The sequence below is a fragment of the Desmodus rotundus genome, chromosome 7 (assembly GCF_022682495.2).
Source record: "Desmodus rotundus isolate HL8 chromosome 7, HLdesRot8A.1, whole genome shotgun sequence".
In the NCBI taxonomy this organism is placed as follows: domain Eukaryota; kingdom Metazoa; phylum Chordata; class Mammalia; order Chiroptera; family Phyllostomidae; genus Desmodus; species Desmodus rotundus.
This window is the reverse complement of record NC_071393.1, coordinates 107,604,303-107,618,399: the sequence shown is the minus strand read 5'-3', so window position 1 is coordinate 107,618,399 and position 14,097 is coordinate 107,604,303. Positions and strand designations below refer to the sequence as shown.

At 36.9% G+C, this 14,097-nt stretch overlaps 1 protein-coding gene across 1 annotated transcript in view; it reads left to right on the top strand.

Moving 5' to 3' along the window:
* Positions 1-14,097, top strand: part of KCNH5 (potassium voltage-gated channel subfamily H member 5) — a 245,160-nt gene that overhangs the window by 174,607 nt on the left and 56,456 nt on the right. Inside the window, exon 9 of the mRNA XM_024567911.3 lies at positions 8,840-9,092. Coding sequence (XP_024423679.1) covers positions 8,840-9,092 — 253 coding nt within the window. The remainder of the gene's footprint in view (positions 1-8,839; positions 9,093-14,097) is intronic.

Genomic DNA, 14,097 nt, shown 5'->3' with positions numbered 1-14,097 from the left:
TTCATCTATTTATCTTTTCATCTTCTTCAAGTTTTATAATCTTATATTTTATATTTAAATCCATAATGCATTTTGAGTTAATTTTTGTATAAGGTGTGAGGTCTGGTTAAAGGTGTTTTTTTGTTTGTTTGTTTTTTGTTTGTTTCAAATGTATGTGTCCAGTTTCTCCAGCACCATTTGTTGTGAAGGCTGTCTTCCCTCCTCACCCTACTATACTGTCCTCATTACTATGGCTATACGGTATGTCATGACATTGGGTAGGTGATACCTTCTGCTTTATTACTTTACCAATGGTCTTAGCTACTCCAGATGTTGTGCCTCCTTATATAAATTTTAGAATAAGCTTCTTGTCTATCGTGATAGAGAATCTTTTTGGGAATTGCATTAAACTCATAGATCAATTTGGTGAAAATTGACATATTTACTATGTTTATGTTGGTTATTCCAAAGCATTAAAATGATATATTTCTCCATTAATTTAGGTGTTCTTTGATTTCCTTCATCAGCATTTTGTGATTCTCACAATATAGGTCCTGTCTATGTTCTGTTAGATTTATACTGAAGTGCTTTATTTTATGAATTATAAATGGTATTATGTTTTTAATTTCGGTTTCCATATGTTCATCATTACGTTTTAGGTTTTTGAATATTTGTTTGGAATTCAGCTCTCATTTGTTGCTTTTCCTTATAGTTAGCACTCTCACCTCCAGCAAAATTTCTATCAACCTGCTGTCTTTGATTTGCCATAGGCAGAAACCAGGTCATGTTTGCAGGATGTGAGGCTCTGGTAGGGTTCCTTGCAGCATTAATGACATCTGAGAGTGTCTGTTAGATGTAAGACCTACATGCTCTGTGACAGTCCATCCATTCTATTCAAGGACATTTTACTTACTCCGTTATTCATGGCTATTTTCTGGATGATAAGAATTGTGAAAGCTTTGATTTATGAAGAGTGTTACTGACATGTCTAGTTTCTCAGTTATGAAGACATTGATGACAAATATTAATGTAAGTAATACACAAACCAAAACTCATGGAGGCCTAATTTCCCCCAAAAGCTTTCAGTAATGTTAATACAATATGCTCTAGCAAAAAGATGATAATTTGGTTTCTAGGATATTGTAGAATACTAATGAGCTTTAAAGGTATCTCTTAAACTTAAAAATAAATAAATATAAGTATATAAATATGCAGTCTATCCATAAAATATCCAGTCATGCACTATGAAAAATAGAGACATTTATTGAAGAAGATACAAGATACAAGAGACATTGTACATAGGATGATGATACCTCAGTCCCCTTAAAAGTAGGCAGCTTGGGACCTCACACAGTTCTCCCAGTGTCCTTTCCACTGTTCAAAACACTGCAAAATCCTTTGTTGGAATTGCCATTAGCTGCCCTGTCATATTTTCCTGAATCTCATACATAGTCTGAAGTCTCTTCCCTTTCAAAGGTGATTTTAGTTTTGGGAAAAGCCAGAAGTTGCAGGGCGCCAAATCTGGGCTGTAGGGAGGTCAAGTCACCTGAGTGATTTGATGATTCACCAAAAATTCTGCATGAGACATGATGCATGAGAGGGCGTGTTGTCATAATGAAGCTGCCGATTACCAGTTGCCCATAGCTGTGGCCTTCTGAATCATCTGAATAGTTTCCATGGAGGAACGTTCAAGCTTAATGCAAAATTTGATGCAGATTTGTTGTTCTACACACTCAGTCATTTTGAATGTGATGACCACACAGTACACAGGCTCATTTAACAGTGTCTATTCACCCCACTGACTAGTACAGTGAAGTCGTCATCGTTCACCCATGTGCATTCCAGTCCACTCTCCTTGGCTGCCAGGTCACATCGATGTTGCGCAAACCTTTCTCTTTAAATTAACAACGGCTGGACTTTTCGTGAATGGACCTCGTATATAAATAAATATACATAAATACAGATAAATAAATATATAGATAAATATATATATATATTTCCCCCATACAGCTCAGGACGCATGCAAATAAGAAAAGTGACCTTATTTCAGGATACATATGTATGTTCAGCTTTAGAGACAGGTAATGGAAGTGCCCATTCACTTCCTCGTGCAGCCCACGTGAGGAACTCATTCTTTTAAAGAAGCTGGGAGGCTGGGAACCTCCTTTGTTGTAGGTGACTGTAAGAAGATCACGGCCGGGTTGTTGCCAATATTATTTCCACTCTGGATAACTAGTAAAATATACTTTAAAATATATTTCTAATTTTAGAAACTATGTTCACATGTTGAAAACTATTCGTATTTAATCAAATATATGCACATTAAAAAGGACAGACATGAGATTAAGACTAGAGAACAGAGAGTGTCTGAATTTCATCAGAGTCCTAACTTTGAAAAGTTAGTGTCCCCAAATATCTGCTGGTTTAAGAAATTAAAAAATGGTAACAATTGCTATTTTTTTCCCTTATTCCCTACTGCAAAACCAAGACCATGAAAAACATGATAGAGTTGGTTCTCTGTGTTTTTTAAGCAAAAAGCTTAAGCTTTTGTACATGAAGTCTATTCACAGGAAATTTATCTCTAAAGTGAAACCCATGAATTTTTACCTATAATCTCTCACTGGTTACAACAGTCTTCTCTTGCTAATATGACCTTTCACTTTTAAATAATGAAAGTTAATTTGCTTTGGTTTTATTTCATTACATTGTTCCTGAGTTAATTCCTTGGAGGTTCTGATAACCCCAGGAGTGGGCAGACTAACATCCAGACATCTGCTCTTCCTTGGTCCACGTGGCTGACTCATTTTGCCCTTTCTTCCTAATAATATGAGCTTTATTTTCTTTCCATAAAATGGATGAGAATTGAATGCCTGTAGAGAACTTTACTTCATTTGTTGGCAGTCTTTGAGCACCTCATTCCCAGGAAGTATTGTGAAAATATTTGGTGTTTAAATGTCACTTGCCTGAATCTTCCCACAGATTTTCACTAACTTAATACCAATTAATTGGTTTGGCAAGGGGAGATTAATCAGCAGTGCATAATTTAATGGCATCAAAGGAAGTAGTAATTTTGAAGAACGTCAGTGGTAGCTTCAATAATATCATTAATGCATTTATTCCTTTGTCCTAAGAAAGAAAACAGGGGACTGTTCTTCATTTGTCAATTATTGTTAAAAATAGCTGACACTTCATTACTCCTGATAGGGGATTTTATAGATAATCAATGAAGTAATTTACTTTAGAGCAGTAACGGAACTCAGAGGGAGCTTTATTTAGTTTAGTACTTTCAGACACTTAAAGTGAAATCCTTATTACCCCCATTTTCACATTAGAAATTTATTATAGATTAATTAAAGTGGCCAGTCTGTGGTCACTGAACTAGGGTGTAGTGGTAGGAGATGGCTAAAAACTGATACTCTCTAGTCTTCTATGTCATTACACTCTACAAATCTACTTTTGTTTCACATAAATTGCCTTTTCTCTTTCAAATGCAATTGGAAGATTTCAGGGGGCTTATTAAAAACACATAGACACTCTCATACACTACTGGTAGGAGTGTAATTTGGCACACCTTTTCTAAAAGGCAATTTGTAAGAGACTTAGGAGTTATTTTATATTTTGCCCATTAATTTTACTTCTAAAAAAACCTGTTCTAAATCAGATACAGGTACAAGGTATTTGTTGCAACTTGGTTTATGAAAGAGAAAACTAAAAATCTCAATATCCAATTATTATGCAGTGGTTAAATTAATTGTGTTCATTTATATAATAGAATATTATGCAGTGATTCAAATCGTACCTTTAAATCAGTATTTTATGACATGGGAAATGATTATATTATAATAATGGGTGATTATAGCAGGGAATAAACCTTTAGAGATTCAAGTTTTATGAAACTGGTATATAAATATGTGTAAATAATGGAGAAAATTTATTTTCTTCATGTTTTTTTATGTCTTCTATGTGTAAAGATTGTTCAAATACATTTTGAAGTATATTCAAAGAATGAATAAGAGAGAGGATAAAGCTGCCTTCTTTTAACTCTCTCCAGTCAAGCTTTTCCTCAGAGGATCTTGATTGAACTCATTGGCCTCTAATTAAAGTATTCAGGCTCACTCTTCTACGCTTTTTCTGAATCACTGAGACCATAATGGATGAAAGTGATGGAGGAAGGGAACTCAGGAGACTGATATTTATGAAATGTTCTTTCTATGTCAATATCTAGCTTAGGTCCTTTTCATCAATATATTAAAACTTATATTTCAGATAAGATGACTGACTTTTGGCAAATAGTAATAGGTTAAATAAATAATTTACTAATGAATCCATATGTTGTTACCAACACACTGAAACATAATACATTTACTGGAGGTAAAATTAAAGTGTTTAGAAATGAAAACAAATTTGCCAAGAAATCTAGGCAGTTCTGTGGTGGTGGTGGTGGTGACAGTGATTTCCTAATAAATAAACTATGATTTGATTAATTGGACTTTAAATGAACTTTCAGAAATCAGCATTTATATTTTTGGACTATGCAAAGAACCAGAAAACATCAGAAAATGCCAGATGCTCTATTCCATTCCTGTTTGAGCTTCACTGAGGAGCATGGCTTAAGAGTTGGAAGTCAGGAGTTTTAGGTTTTACTATTAATTTATTGAGAGGCCTTGAGGAAATCACATGACCTTGATGCTGTACAGTCGCGTTATCTGCAAAATAGGACACTGGATTAGGAACAGAGATTTTTCAAGCTATCCCTGACTGGAAGCTCCGGGGAGGCAGGCACTAGGAGAGTTTTTGCTTGTGAATCCGGATGGCCTGCGTAGTAGCCAGCATCTAACTAACACACCCCTAGCACTCGATAGCTATGAGTTGAATGAATGACTGAAAATGCCCCTCTGAAGTCCTACCTGGGAGTCTGCCTTCCCATCAGAGCTTTACCCAGCATAATTCTGCTTGCACCAGCTTTACACTGGGCATAAGGTAATACTTCATTAAAAACTAAGGAATGACTTTACTGTTGAAAATAAAAATTTGAAATCATTAAGTTAAAGTCCTTTGAACTCTGTGATAGTTTAATGTTACTATTGTGTGTTGTTATTATTTTTAAAACAATATAGATCACAACACTTCTTACTCTCATTTTCCCTTTCTATACAATACCAAGTTCTATGAGAGAGCTGCGTGTATGTTGAATTTATGGCAGAGAGAGGATGGTCTGTGCTTGGTGGATGGATCAGAGTTGACTGGGCAGAGAAGGGGATAACGGGGCATGCCAGTCAGAAGGAACAGTATGTATAAAGGCAGAGTCATGAGAGAGCACAGCAGGTTCAGAGAGGTGAGAAATATCGTGTGACTGAATGCAGGGTTGGAGCAAGGTAGTCAGGGAGGCGTCTGAAGGAGGGTCCCATCATACAGAACCTGGTATGCTTGGTTAGGACGTTGGCTTTACTTGGGGGAGCAAGCCATTGGATATTTTAAGAAAGTGAGGTAACATGATTGTATTTGTGTTGTACTAAGGGTTCTTGAGTTGCAGTGTTGAGATTAGATCTTTGGAGCCGGAGGGATGACTGTTAAGATTCCTCTTAATCTAGAACTGGTATCATAAATAATTTCAAAAGAGTTTTCTTTTCCAGACCATGGCATTATTTTTTTTCAGGGTTTGTTTACAGAATTCTAAAATGATTCCTTGTATGCAACCATAGCTCTTCCAAAGAGAAAACTTATTGTCTCAATTAAGAATCTAATTTTATATGCATCCGGGTATGAAGAGGGGATAAATAATCAACCTGAAGACTAACATAAGTCACTTGAACTTGAATATTTTCTATTAGAATGTAATTTCATTTGTTTATGACTATGAGATACCCATTAGGGACCTGACAAGAGACTGGATATGACATTCAGACAGAGTACATTGAAATTGGGATTAATAGACCAGGTCTTAGCATCATCTTGAATTATAATTTTATTTTATCACTTAAACTAAATTTTTACTATCTAAGACATTTATTAGTGCCTTCATGTTCAGAAAAAAATACTATACTCGTATTTGAATGACAGATATACCACGTAAGGCACATGCTCTATCTAGGGATGGGAAAGAGCTGGGTGTGGCTTTGGTCTATTTTAACACCAAGTTTTAACTTGTCAGTTTATGACATCCACACTTCGGTCTATTCCATCAGTCAAAGAATAAATCTGTCATAAGTGAAGTAAAACAAGAAAGGAAAGATGCACTTAAAATAACAAAAATCCTCTTTTGATACGCTACTAAACATGGGATGTTGCTAACATTGGAAGGTTTCATTTGCAGCATGAATCCTGAAAGAAATAATTAAGAAGATATAAAATGACTATTACCAAAATGAACCTAAAACAATGAAAATCCTTTAAGGTAAATGGGATAGAAATAGAATGATCCATTTTTCCATTAAGCTATTCAGTGTAATGTTAATGTGCATGTATTTTAAAATTATTTTTAATTTTTTGCTTTCCTAGCACTAATTTCATTTTCACCTTGAGATATCTTTAGGTTCATGCTGAAATATATCCTTAATTGTGCCTGGAATCTCATCAGACAGCCATGATACAGAATTTAGACAGGGGTGGAAAATGAAAAAGAGCAAATTGCTTTTGTAGGGCGCTACAGTGACAATAAACTTTGTAGGAACACTCAATGTTGCAATGAGGATAATAAAAAACAGCGTTTCTTTAGCTCCTGCCATGTGCAAGGCTAAACTGGGCTAAACTTCCATTTAATTCCTGTAATGAGCCTATGAAATAAGCACTATCGACCCATTTCACAGATGTGGTTGAGAGAGATTAAATAACATGAGTTATAGAGGTACTGATAGATTTTGTATACCTTAGGTTACAGAGGTAGTAAGTGATAGATTTGCAATCAGGCCTATGTCCTCTTGAGCCCAATCTAAGGGTGCCCTACATCATAAGTAGTGACTTATGATCTAAGCAGCACATGCCCCATGTCACCTGGCCAGGCCCTGTCATTTTTCTCATTGTATTATAGTTGTCTCTTTACATGCCTACCTCTCCCTACTGCATGGTTAGCTCCTCCAAGGCAAATACAGTGTCTTATTTCTCCTTCTAGTTCCATGGGGCTTAATGCAGTGGTGTGCCCCACAGTAAAAACTCAGTGAGTGCCTACTGAATGACTAAGTTGTCAGAGGTCACTAAAAGTTAATATATTAAAGAAAACATTACATTACTATGGAAAGCAACTGAAAGGAAAGAAAGTGTCAATTACTCCTGAAGCTCTTGTTAGGTATTCTGTTCCTCCAAGACGAGATTTTTCAGAAAGCTAGGTGAGCTGATTGCTATTGCCTATGGGAATTCAAAGGAGTATGAACCCCGCCCCCCCAGATACTAAGTATGTGAACTGATATATACAGCTTTAGGAGCAATTAAAGGAAGGGATATGGAAAGCATAATTTAATTAATGCTCTTTACATTTATGATAGGCTTGTCTTCTACACAGTGAAGTAACCAATTTTTCATTGATAGTGAGCTCCAAATAAAAAGAATAATCAGGCTCTGCCTGGTGTATCTCTGTGAATTGAGTGCAGGCCTGTGAACCAAAGGGTCACTGGTTCGATTTCCAGGTAGGGCGCATATCTGGGTTGTGGGCCAGGTCCCCAGTAGAGAGTGCACGAGGGGCAACCACACATTAATGTTTCTCTCCCTCTCTTTCTCTCTCCCTTCCCCTCTGTCTATAAAAACAAATAAAATCTTTTAAAAAAGAATAATCAGGGGATTATTTTAAGCTTTAGGTAATTCTTAAAGGTTAATATGAAATTAGTGTAAGAAAGAAAATTATTTTATATTAAAACATTATTCAATATAACTTAGACTTCAGCTTGAAGGATTTAAAGCCTAGCAAAGAAAATCATTTCTGATTATAAGGAATAGTTTACCAAGGGGATTGGGGGAAGATTCTCAGTGAGTTTGCACATGCATCTTTAGAGAGGGTGATACTGACTTCTGTAATCACTTCTTGCTTGATGATGATCTGATTAAATATGATGATAATGTCCATTTTCATCTGGGTCTTTGATTGCCCTGTCTGAAAGCTATCGGCAATTAAAGCTCTCTAACCCCGGCTCTTCTAAAGGATGCCTAGAGCTCGGATTCTGCTGTTGCCCTCAGCAGTCTTTAGGAGTCAGAAACCAGAATGCAAGGGCCGCCAGCAAAATGACGTGCCCACTTTGCCGGCTTTGGCATTTGTAGTTGCCTAGCCCTACGGAAGGCTGGTGAATACACTTTTCACTTCCTGGACATAAATTCATTTGTAAAATTAAAAAAAAATTCAGAGTGGGAAAAAACACATTAAAAGTGGAGTTATATCAGCCAGGGACAGCACGTGAAGTCGCAAGGGTGCTTTTGTTGATTGTGTTTTCTTATAACTGGTTTCTATAAATCCACCTTCAAAGTGGCATAAAGAACAGTATCCTGAATTTTCATTTAGTTATAAAAATTCTAAGACAGAAACTATACAAAAATTAATGTTAATGCCCTATTTTAGTTGGCTCTTGGGTGCAGTTACATTACACGTTTTTTTGAGACTCTTCCTGACCACCTCAAGACTGTTCTGTGGAGAGATCCACTCCCCTCTCAAAGCCTCACTATGTGGTACTGTATTGTGATAGTCCGTATGCTCATCAGCCCATCTCACTGGGTTATTTGGTCTTTGAGAGTAGAGCTGTGTCTTACAACTTTTCCTTCGGAGTGTCTGGTACAGTGTGTTGTAGACTTTGTCATAGACAATAAATATTTATTGCACAACTTTTTGTGAAATAGCCACTTTCTCTTTCCTTCTCACTTATTTATCTTTCCCTTTCTTCAGGTTCTCTCTATCTGCCCCAAGGACATGAGAGCTGATATCTGTGTTCATCTCAACCGGAAGGTTTTTAATGAACATCCTGCTTTTCGATTGGCCAGTGATGGCTGTCTGCGCGCCTTGGCGGTAGAATTCCAAACTATTCACTGTGCTCCCGGGGACCTCATTTACCACGCGGGAGAAAGTGTGGATGCCCTCTGCTTTGTGGTGTCAGGATCCTTGGAAGTCATCCAGGATGATGAGGTGGTGGCTATTTTAGGTACTGTGAACTTTCCTAATGTAGTAGCAAACACGTAACAGTTTTAGAGATTTTCACTTCTCGGGTTTCTTAAGAGAAATTTCCTTTGCTTACTGACTTCAGAAATTGGGTCACTAATGAGATGATGAATCTTAATGAAAACTAGTAATGCTACTTCAGCAAGGAACATTAGTATCCGTCACAGCTCAATGGGCTGCGTGAGGGTCTGATGAACCTTTCTTGGCAACAGTAGGATAGGACCTTTTAGACTAGAGCTCATCATAGCCTAGCGTGGCTGTACCTCCACGCTGACGAGTGTGAAAATGGCTTGGGGAGTGACTCTCAGGCTGGTAATCTAGGATGCTACTTTTAGAGGGGCAATAGAAACTGTCTAATTCAACACTTTCTTTTAAAGATGAGCAAAGGGAGGCCCAAAAAAGTTAGTGACTTGCCCAGCTAGTTAGTAAATGAGTCAGAGCTTGAGTTCAGATCATTTACTCTCAATCTTTTTACCGTATCCCAGTGGACCTAAGTGGTGAGCTGAAAGTGATGAGGAGATAAATGAATCTGACCCATTATAATGGAGTAATCACGATGTGAATAAATTTAGGCTTTTAAAGCTGGTTCTGTCCATTCACAAACCAGGAAAATTATTTGGTTAATAAATTTATTCTAGAATTCAGGGACTTGCTAGTTAGTTGTACTAGCAAAAAAGGCAGTGACAATGCATATAAATGACAAATTTTTTTAAAAAAATTCACATGTTTGGGGACAGTGTAATATGTATGTATATTGTTATAACAAATGCTAAATGATATTTTAGATTATTTTCACTCAAATATCAGCAGCAGATTCATGAATCTCACATAGATATAAAAGGAAGCAATAATGAGGTCGGAGGAGAATCAACCTAGTTTTTTTTCCTCAAGTAAAATAAGTTAGAATTGCAGGTTGTCAACTCCCTTTTGATCACATTTTCCTGGCTTGTGTCTCATGAAAAATGAGCTCAATTTTAAACTATTGGATTTTTTAGCTTCCGAGGTCAACCTAGCATAGCTTGAATGCCACTTACTCTGGTAAGTACAAGATTGGCTGATGTATTTTAGCAACTGCAAAAGCAATATCCAGCACAAGAAATGGAGAAATGACTTCAAAAAGCATAATTGCCTGGCAAAGACAGAATTGAGAACCTAGAAACAATGACCCCTCACAGGAGAACAGGTTCTGTAAAATTTGTAAGAGCTGGAGAAAATGGTTGAGGGTTGCAAATGACTGAACACCGTTGTTGGTAAGTCTTTTCTTATCTGTTTAGAAATACTATTATAGTTATCATTAAATTTCAATTAGTAACTATTTTGATTTTTGATTTTTTTTTTGCGAGAAAAATTCACACAGCATTTTAGACTCAGCCCTGGGGGTGTGTTTAATGCCACTTAGTGCTTGTTCTGCTTTGTTTCCTGGAGTATAAGGAGTTGTATATAATCTTTCATACAAGGTGTACATTTTGTTAGAACAATCCTTTGTAGTATATGCACACTACAACCATTCTATTTTACTTAAAGAAGAGGATAAAACACAAGCCCCGAACAGGTGCATTTTCTTTTCCTGCATGTTCATGTTGATGGTGGTTGGGCAAACAGATATCAAATATATTACAGTAATGTGAGGACCGTTGTGATAAATGACCTCAGCTGTGTACTCATTGCCATTTGCTTTGCCCCATATTCTTCATCACAGCTTCACCTTGGTAACTTCTTTTCTTAAAAAAAAAAAAAAGGAGAAAGCCCTGAGTGCAGTCTGGGTCTGCTAAGCTGCAATCATTTGCTCAGTGAGAAAGGCAAAATGCATTTTCTTTTCCTTTTAAAGTAAAATGGTAGCTGGTTTTGCTCAGTGACACAGTAAAAATGAACACAGGGCCTCTGGGTATTGGACCAATCTCATCACATATCTGTCACATTTTATTTCCTTGAGTGTGTGTTTTTTGTTTATCCTCCTCAAAAATCTTGGGATTCAGAGACTTTTCATCTCTGGGCTTAATGAGTCGTTATTTGTACACCTACCTCTCTGGCAACCTTTGTTTGTTTTTTCCATGGGCCTCTAACAAATATTAGTTCAGCCAAAAAGCAGTCAAAAGGTTTTTGTTTTTTTAAAAAACATTTTGACCTGGAAGTGATCTCCCCAAGGCAGAAGTAAGCAGGACTGGTGGGGGTGGCACCAGTCTGGTGGGGTTGCATCTGTGCAGTGGGACCCAGCAAAGTCCCTGCACTCCACCAATCTGTGTGATTTGGATAATCTAGGAGGAGACAGATGCAGAGACAAGTGTAGGGAACTTGTCCTGGTATTGAGCTTTCCTCCAGCCTGGGTTTAGAGGAGAGGCAATCTGAGGGGATTGTATACTAGGACTGTGGACTCCTGGCGACTTTGTGCAGGAGACCAGTATGAAGCTGCTAGAGAGAGATGACTGTACTTCATGGCCCAGACGCATGCTGTGTTCACACCATGCTGTGTTCAGCTGTCTTCCAGGCAGCTGAAGCTGGGTGCCTGCTGCTGCCTGGAAAATAGTTACTGCTGACATTTTGATGATGTCCATTCCTTTGCACCTTCTCCTGTTTTGCTTCTTCTCCTTCCCCTCTCCTCCTCCCCCTGCCCCCCGCCACCTCTTTCTCCTCCTCTTCCTTCTTCCAATTTTTTGGTGGTAGTTTTCTTTTGGAATAATTACAAACAGTGGAAAGTTCCAAGAATTATCAGGGTGCAAAATTTGATAAATATCTTTAGGTTTTCTATCGTAAGTTGATTAGGTCTTCTATACCTTTCTTATTTTTTCCTCTTCTTGATCTGTCCTTGAATAGACAGTGGCATGTTAAAGTATCTTATTATTAATGTGCTTTATCTGTGTCTCCTTGTGCCTCCTGTAGTCTGTGCTTTAGAGTGGTTGTTGCTGTGTTATTCGGTGCACAGATATTCATAACTGTTATATCTTCATTGTGAATGTGGCTTTGAACATTGAAATATGTCCTTTTTCATCTTGCCTAATGATTTTTTGCCTTGTAAGGGTTAAACAGAAATAGCATCCCTCACATCTGAGTACACTTGGAAAAATGAGACTTTGTCTACGTTGATCTGATAGGAGAAATAAGCAGGCCTTGCCCTCTCTTAATACCGATTCGTTTGCCAATTGAAAGGTATAGAAGGGAGGTCATTTTAAAGTTAATTAAGATCTTTGAATTCATAAAACAGGTGCAGTTTCATCCTTTTGGATCCTTGCCTCTAAACAGTCTCTTGGGAGGTACATAATTCTTTAGTGTGTCAAAACCCTAAGGTGTTTAACGAATGAGTTCTGAAGCATAACTAATTAATGGAAAGATTAAAAACGTAGTCAACAAATACCTTCTTTTTTTTTTTAACACTGAAGGGTGGCTTCAAGATGGCTTTCTAAATAGGGCATGTGAAGATAATTGCAGTCCATGTCTTTTTCCAACTTGAAGTTCTTTCAGTTCTTCCACCTCCACTTTTTTTGACCTTCCCCTTTTTTATGAAACACAAAGAATTCTAAATTAAGTTCATGATGCATGCATAACATTTTATATTCTTTAATATCTTCTTGCTTTTTTGTTCCTACCCTATAATTACCTAATGTGAACAGATTTATTGGTATGGCTAAAATAGCCAGGTTACTTCCAAGTGACTCAACAAAATGTATGGTACCTTTCAGAGACTATAAAAATGGCATTTCCCTATTAATAATAGACCTGCTTCCAAGATATTTATTTTGTTGCTTTTACAGTTTGTCATTGCTATGTTTACTAATTATTAAAATCATGTGATTGGAGTCATTAATCTTTTTTTTCAGTGAGTATGATAGTGCCTTTATTTATTTATTTGTATATTTTTTATTGTTGTTCAATTACAGTTGTCCCCATTTTTATCCCATTACTCTCCTCTGCCCTCCCCTCCCCTCCCACATTCAATCCTCCCCGCTCTGTTGTCCTTGTCCATGGGTCCTTTGTACGTGTTCCTTGACTTGACCCTTCCCTTTCTTTCCCCCATTATCCCCCTCCCTTCTCCCCTCTGGTCACTGTCAGTTTGTTCTTTATTCCCATGTGTCTGGTTCTGTTTTGCTTGCTTGTTTGTTTTGTTGATTATCTAACACAATCTGTAAGTATTTTAATTGTAACTTCAAATCTCAAAAGAATGTGCTTGTTCATATACATTTTGGATGGAGGGATTAGTTGTTATGGGTTGGGAGGAGGGGGCATCATGAGGAAGGAAAAAGCAGAATTAAATGAACTTCATAGTGTAAAAAGGTAATTTCTAGTACTGAGGTTGAGATTCCATTTAATAATTAGAATCAGTCCATGTCTTATAAATATTTGTGCATTATCAAAGAAAACTTATAAATTATGGTTCTCAGAATTAAAAGCTTGCTTCTTATTTGTATTCCAAAAAGAAAAAAAAATCTGAGATGTGAATGAATAATATTTTGCTATTTTGAGAACCTGTGAAAATGACTTTTATTCTGCACTTTAGATTTCTTCCTGCATACTTGCTATTAGATGTCAAGTGCTTCACACTTTACATACCTAAAAGAATTTTTCCCAAGCCCTAGAATTTTTTTTTTTGCATCCACATTTCTGTGTTTTGAAATACTGAACTATGTACCAGGTAGTTTTGCTCTCTATATTATGATGATGAACTTAATTAATTTAGACATTTTTAAAGGGCAAACTTTGTAACATTTTTTGGTTAAAAAATGCATACTTGTCTTGCTTTAAACTTCCAAGTTGTGATTATAACATCATTTATCCATGCTTCAAATGATACACGTTAGAGTTCCTCAGCCTGCAGGTTAAACTCAAACACTACCTTCTTTGTGTGGTCTTTCCTGATTCCCCTCAAATCCAAAGCAGTGTGTGCATGCGTGTGCATGCTTTGCCTGTCCTGGTCCTGTAGAACTTTCCTCCCCCTATTTTGTACATTTTTTTGCATGTCTCTCTCACTTACAAAATTAAAGAGTCTTGAGGGAAGG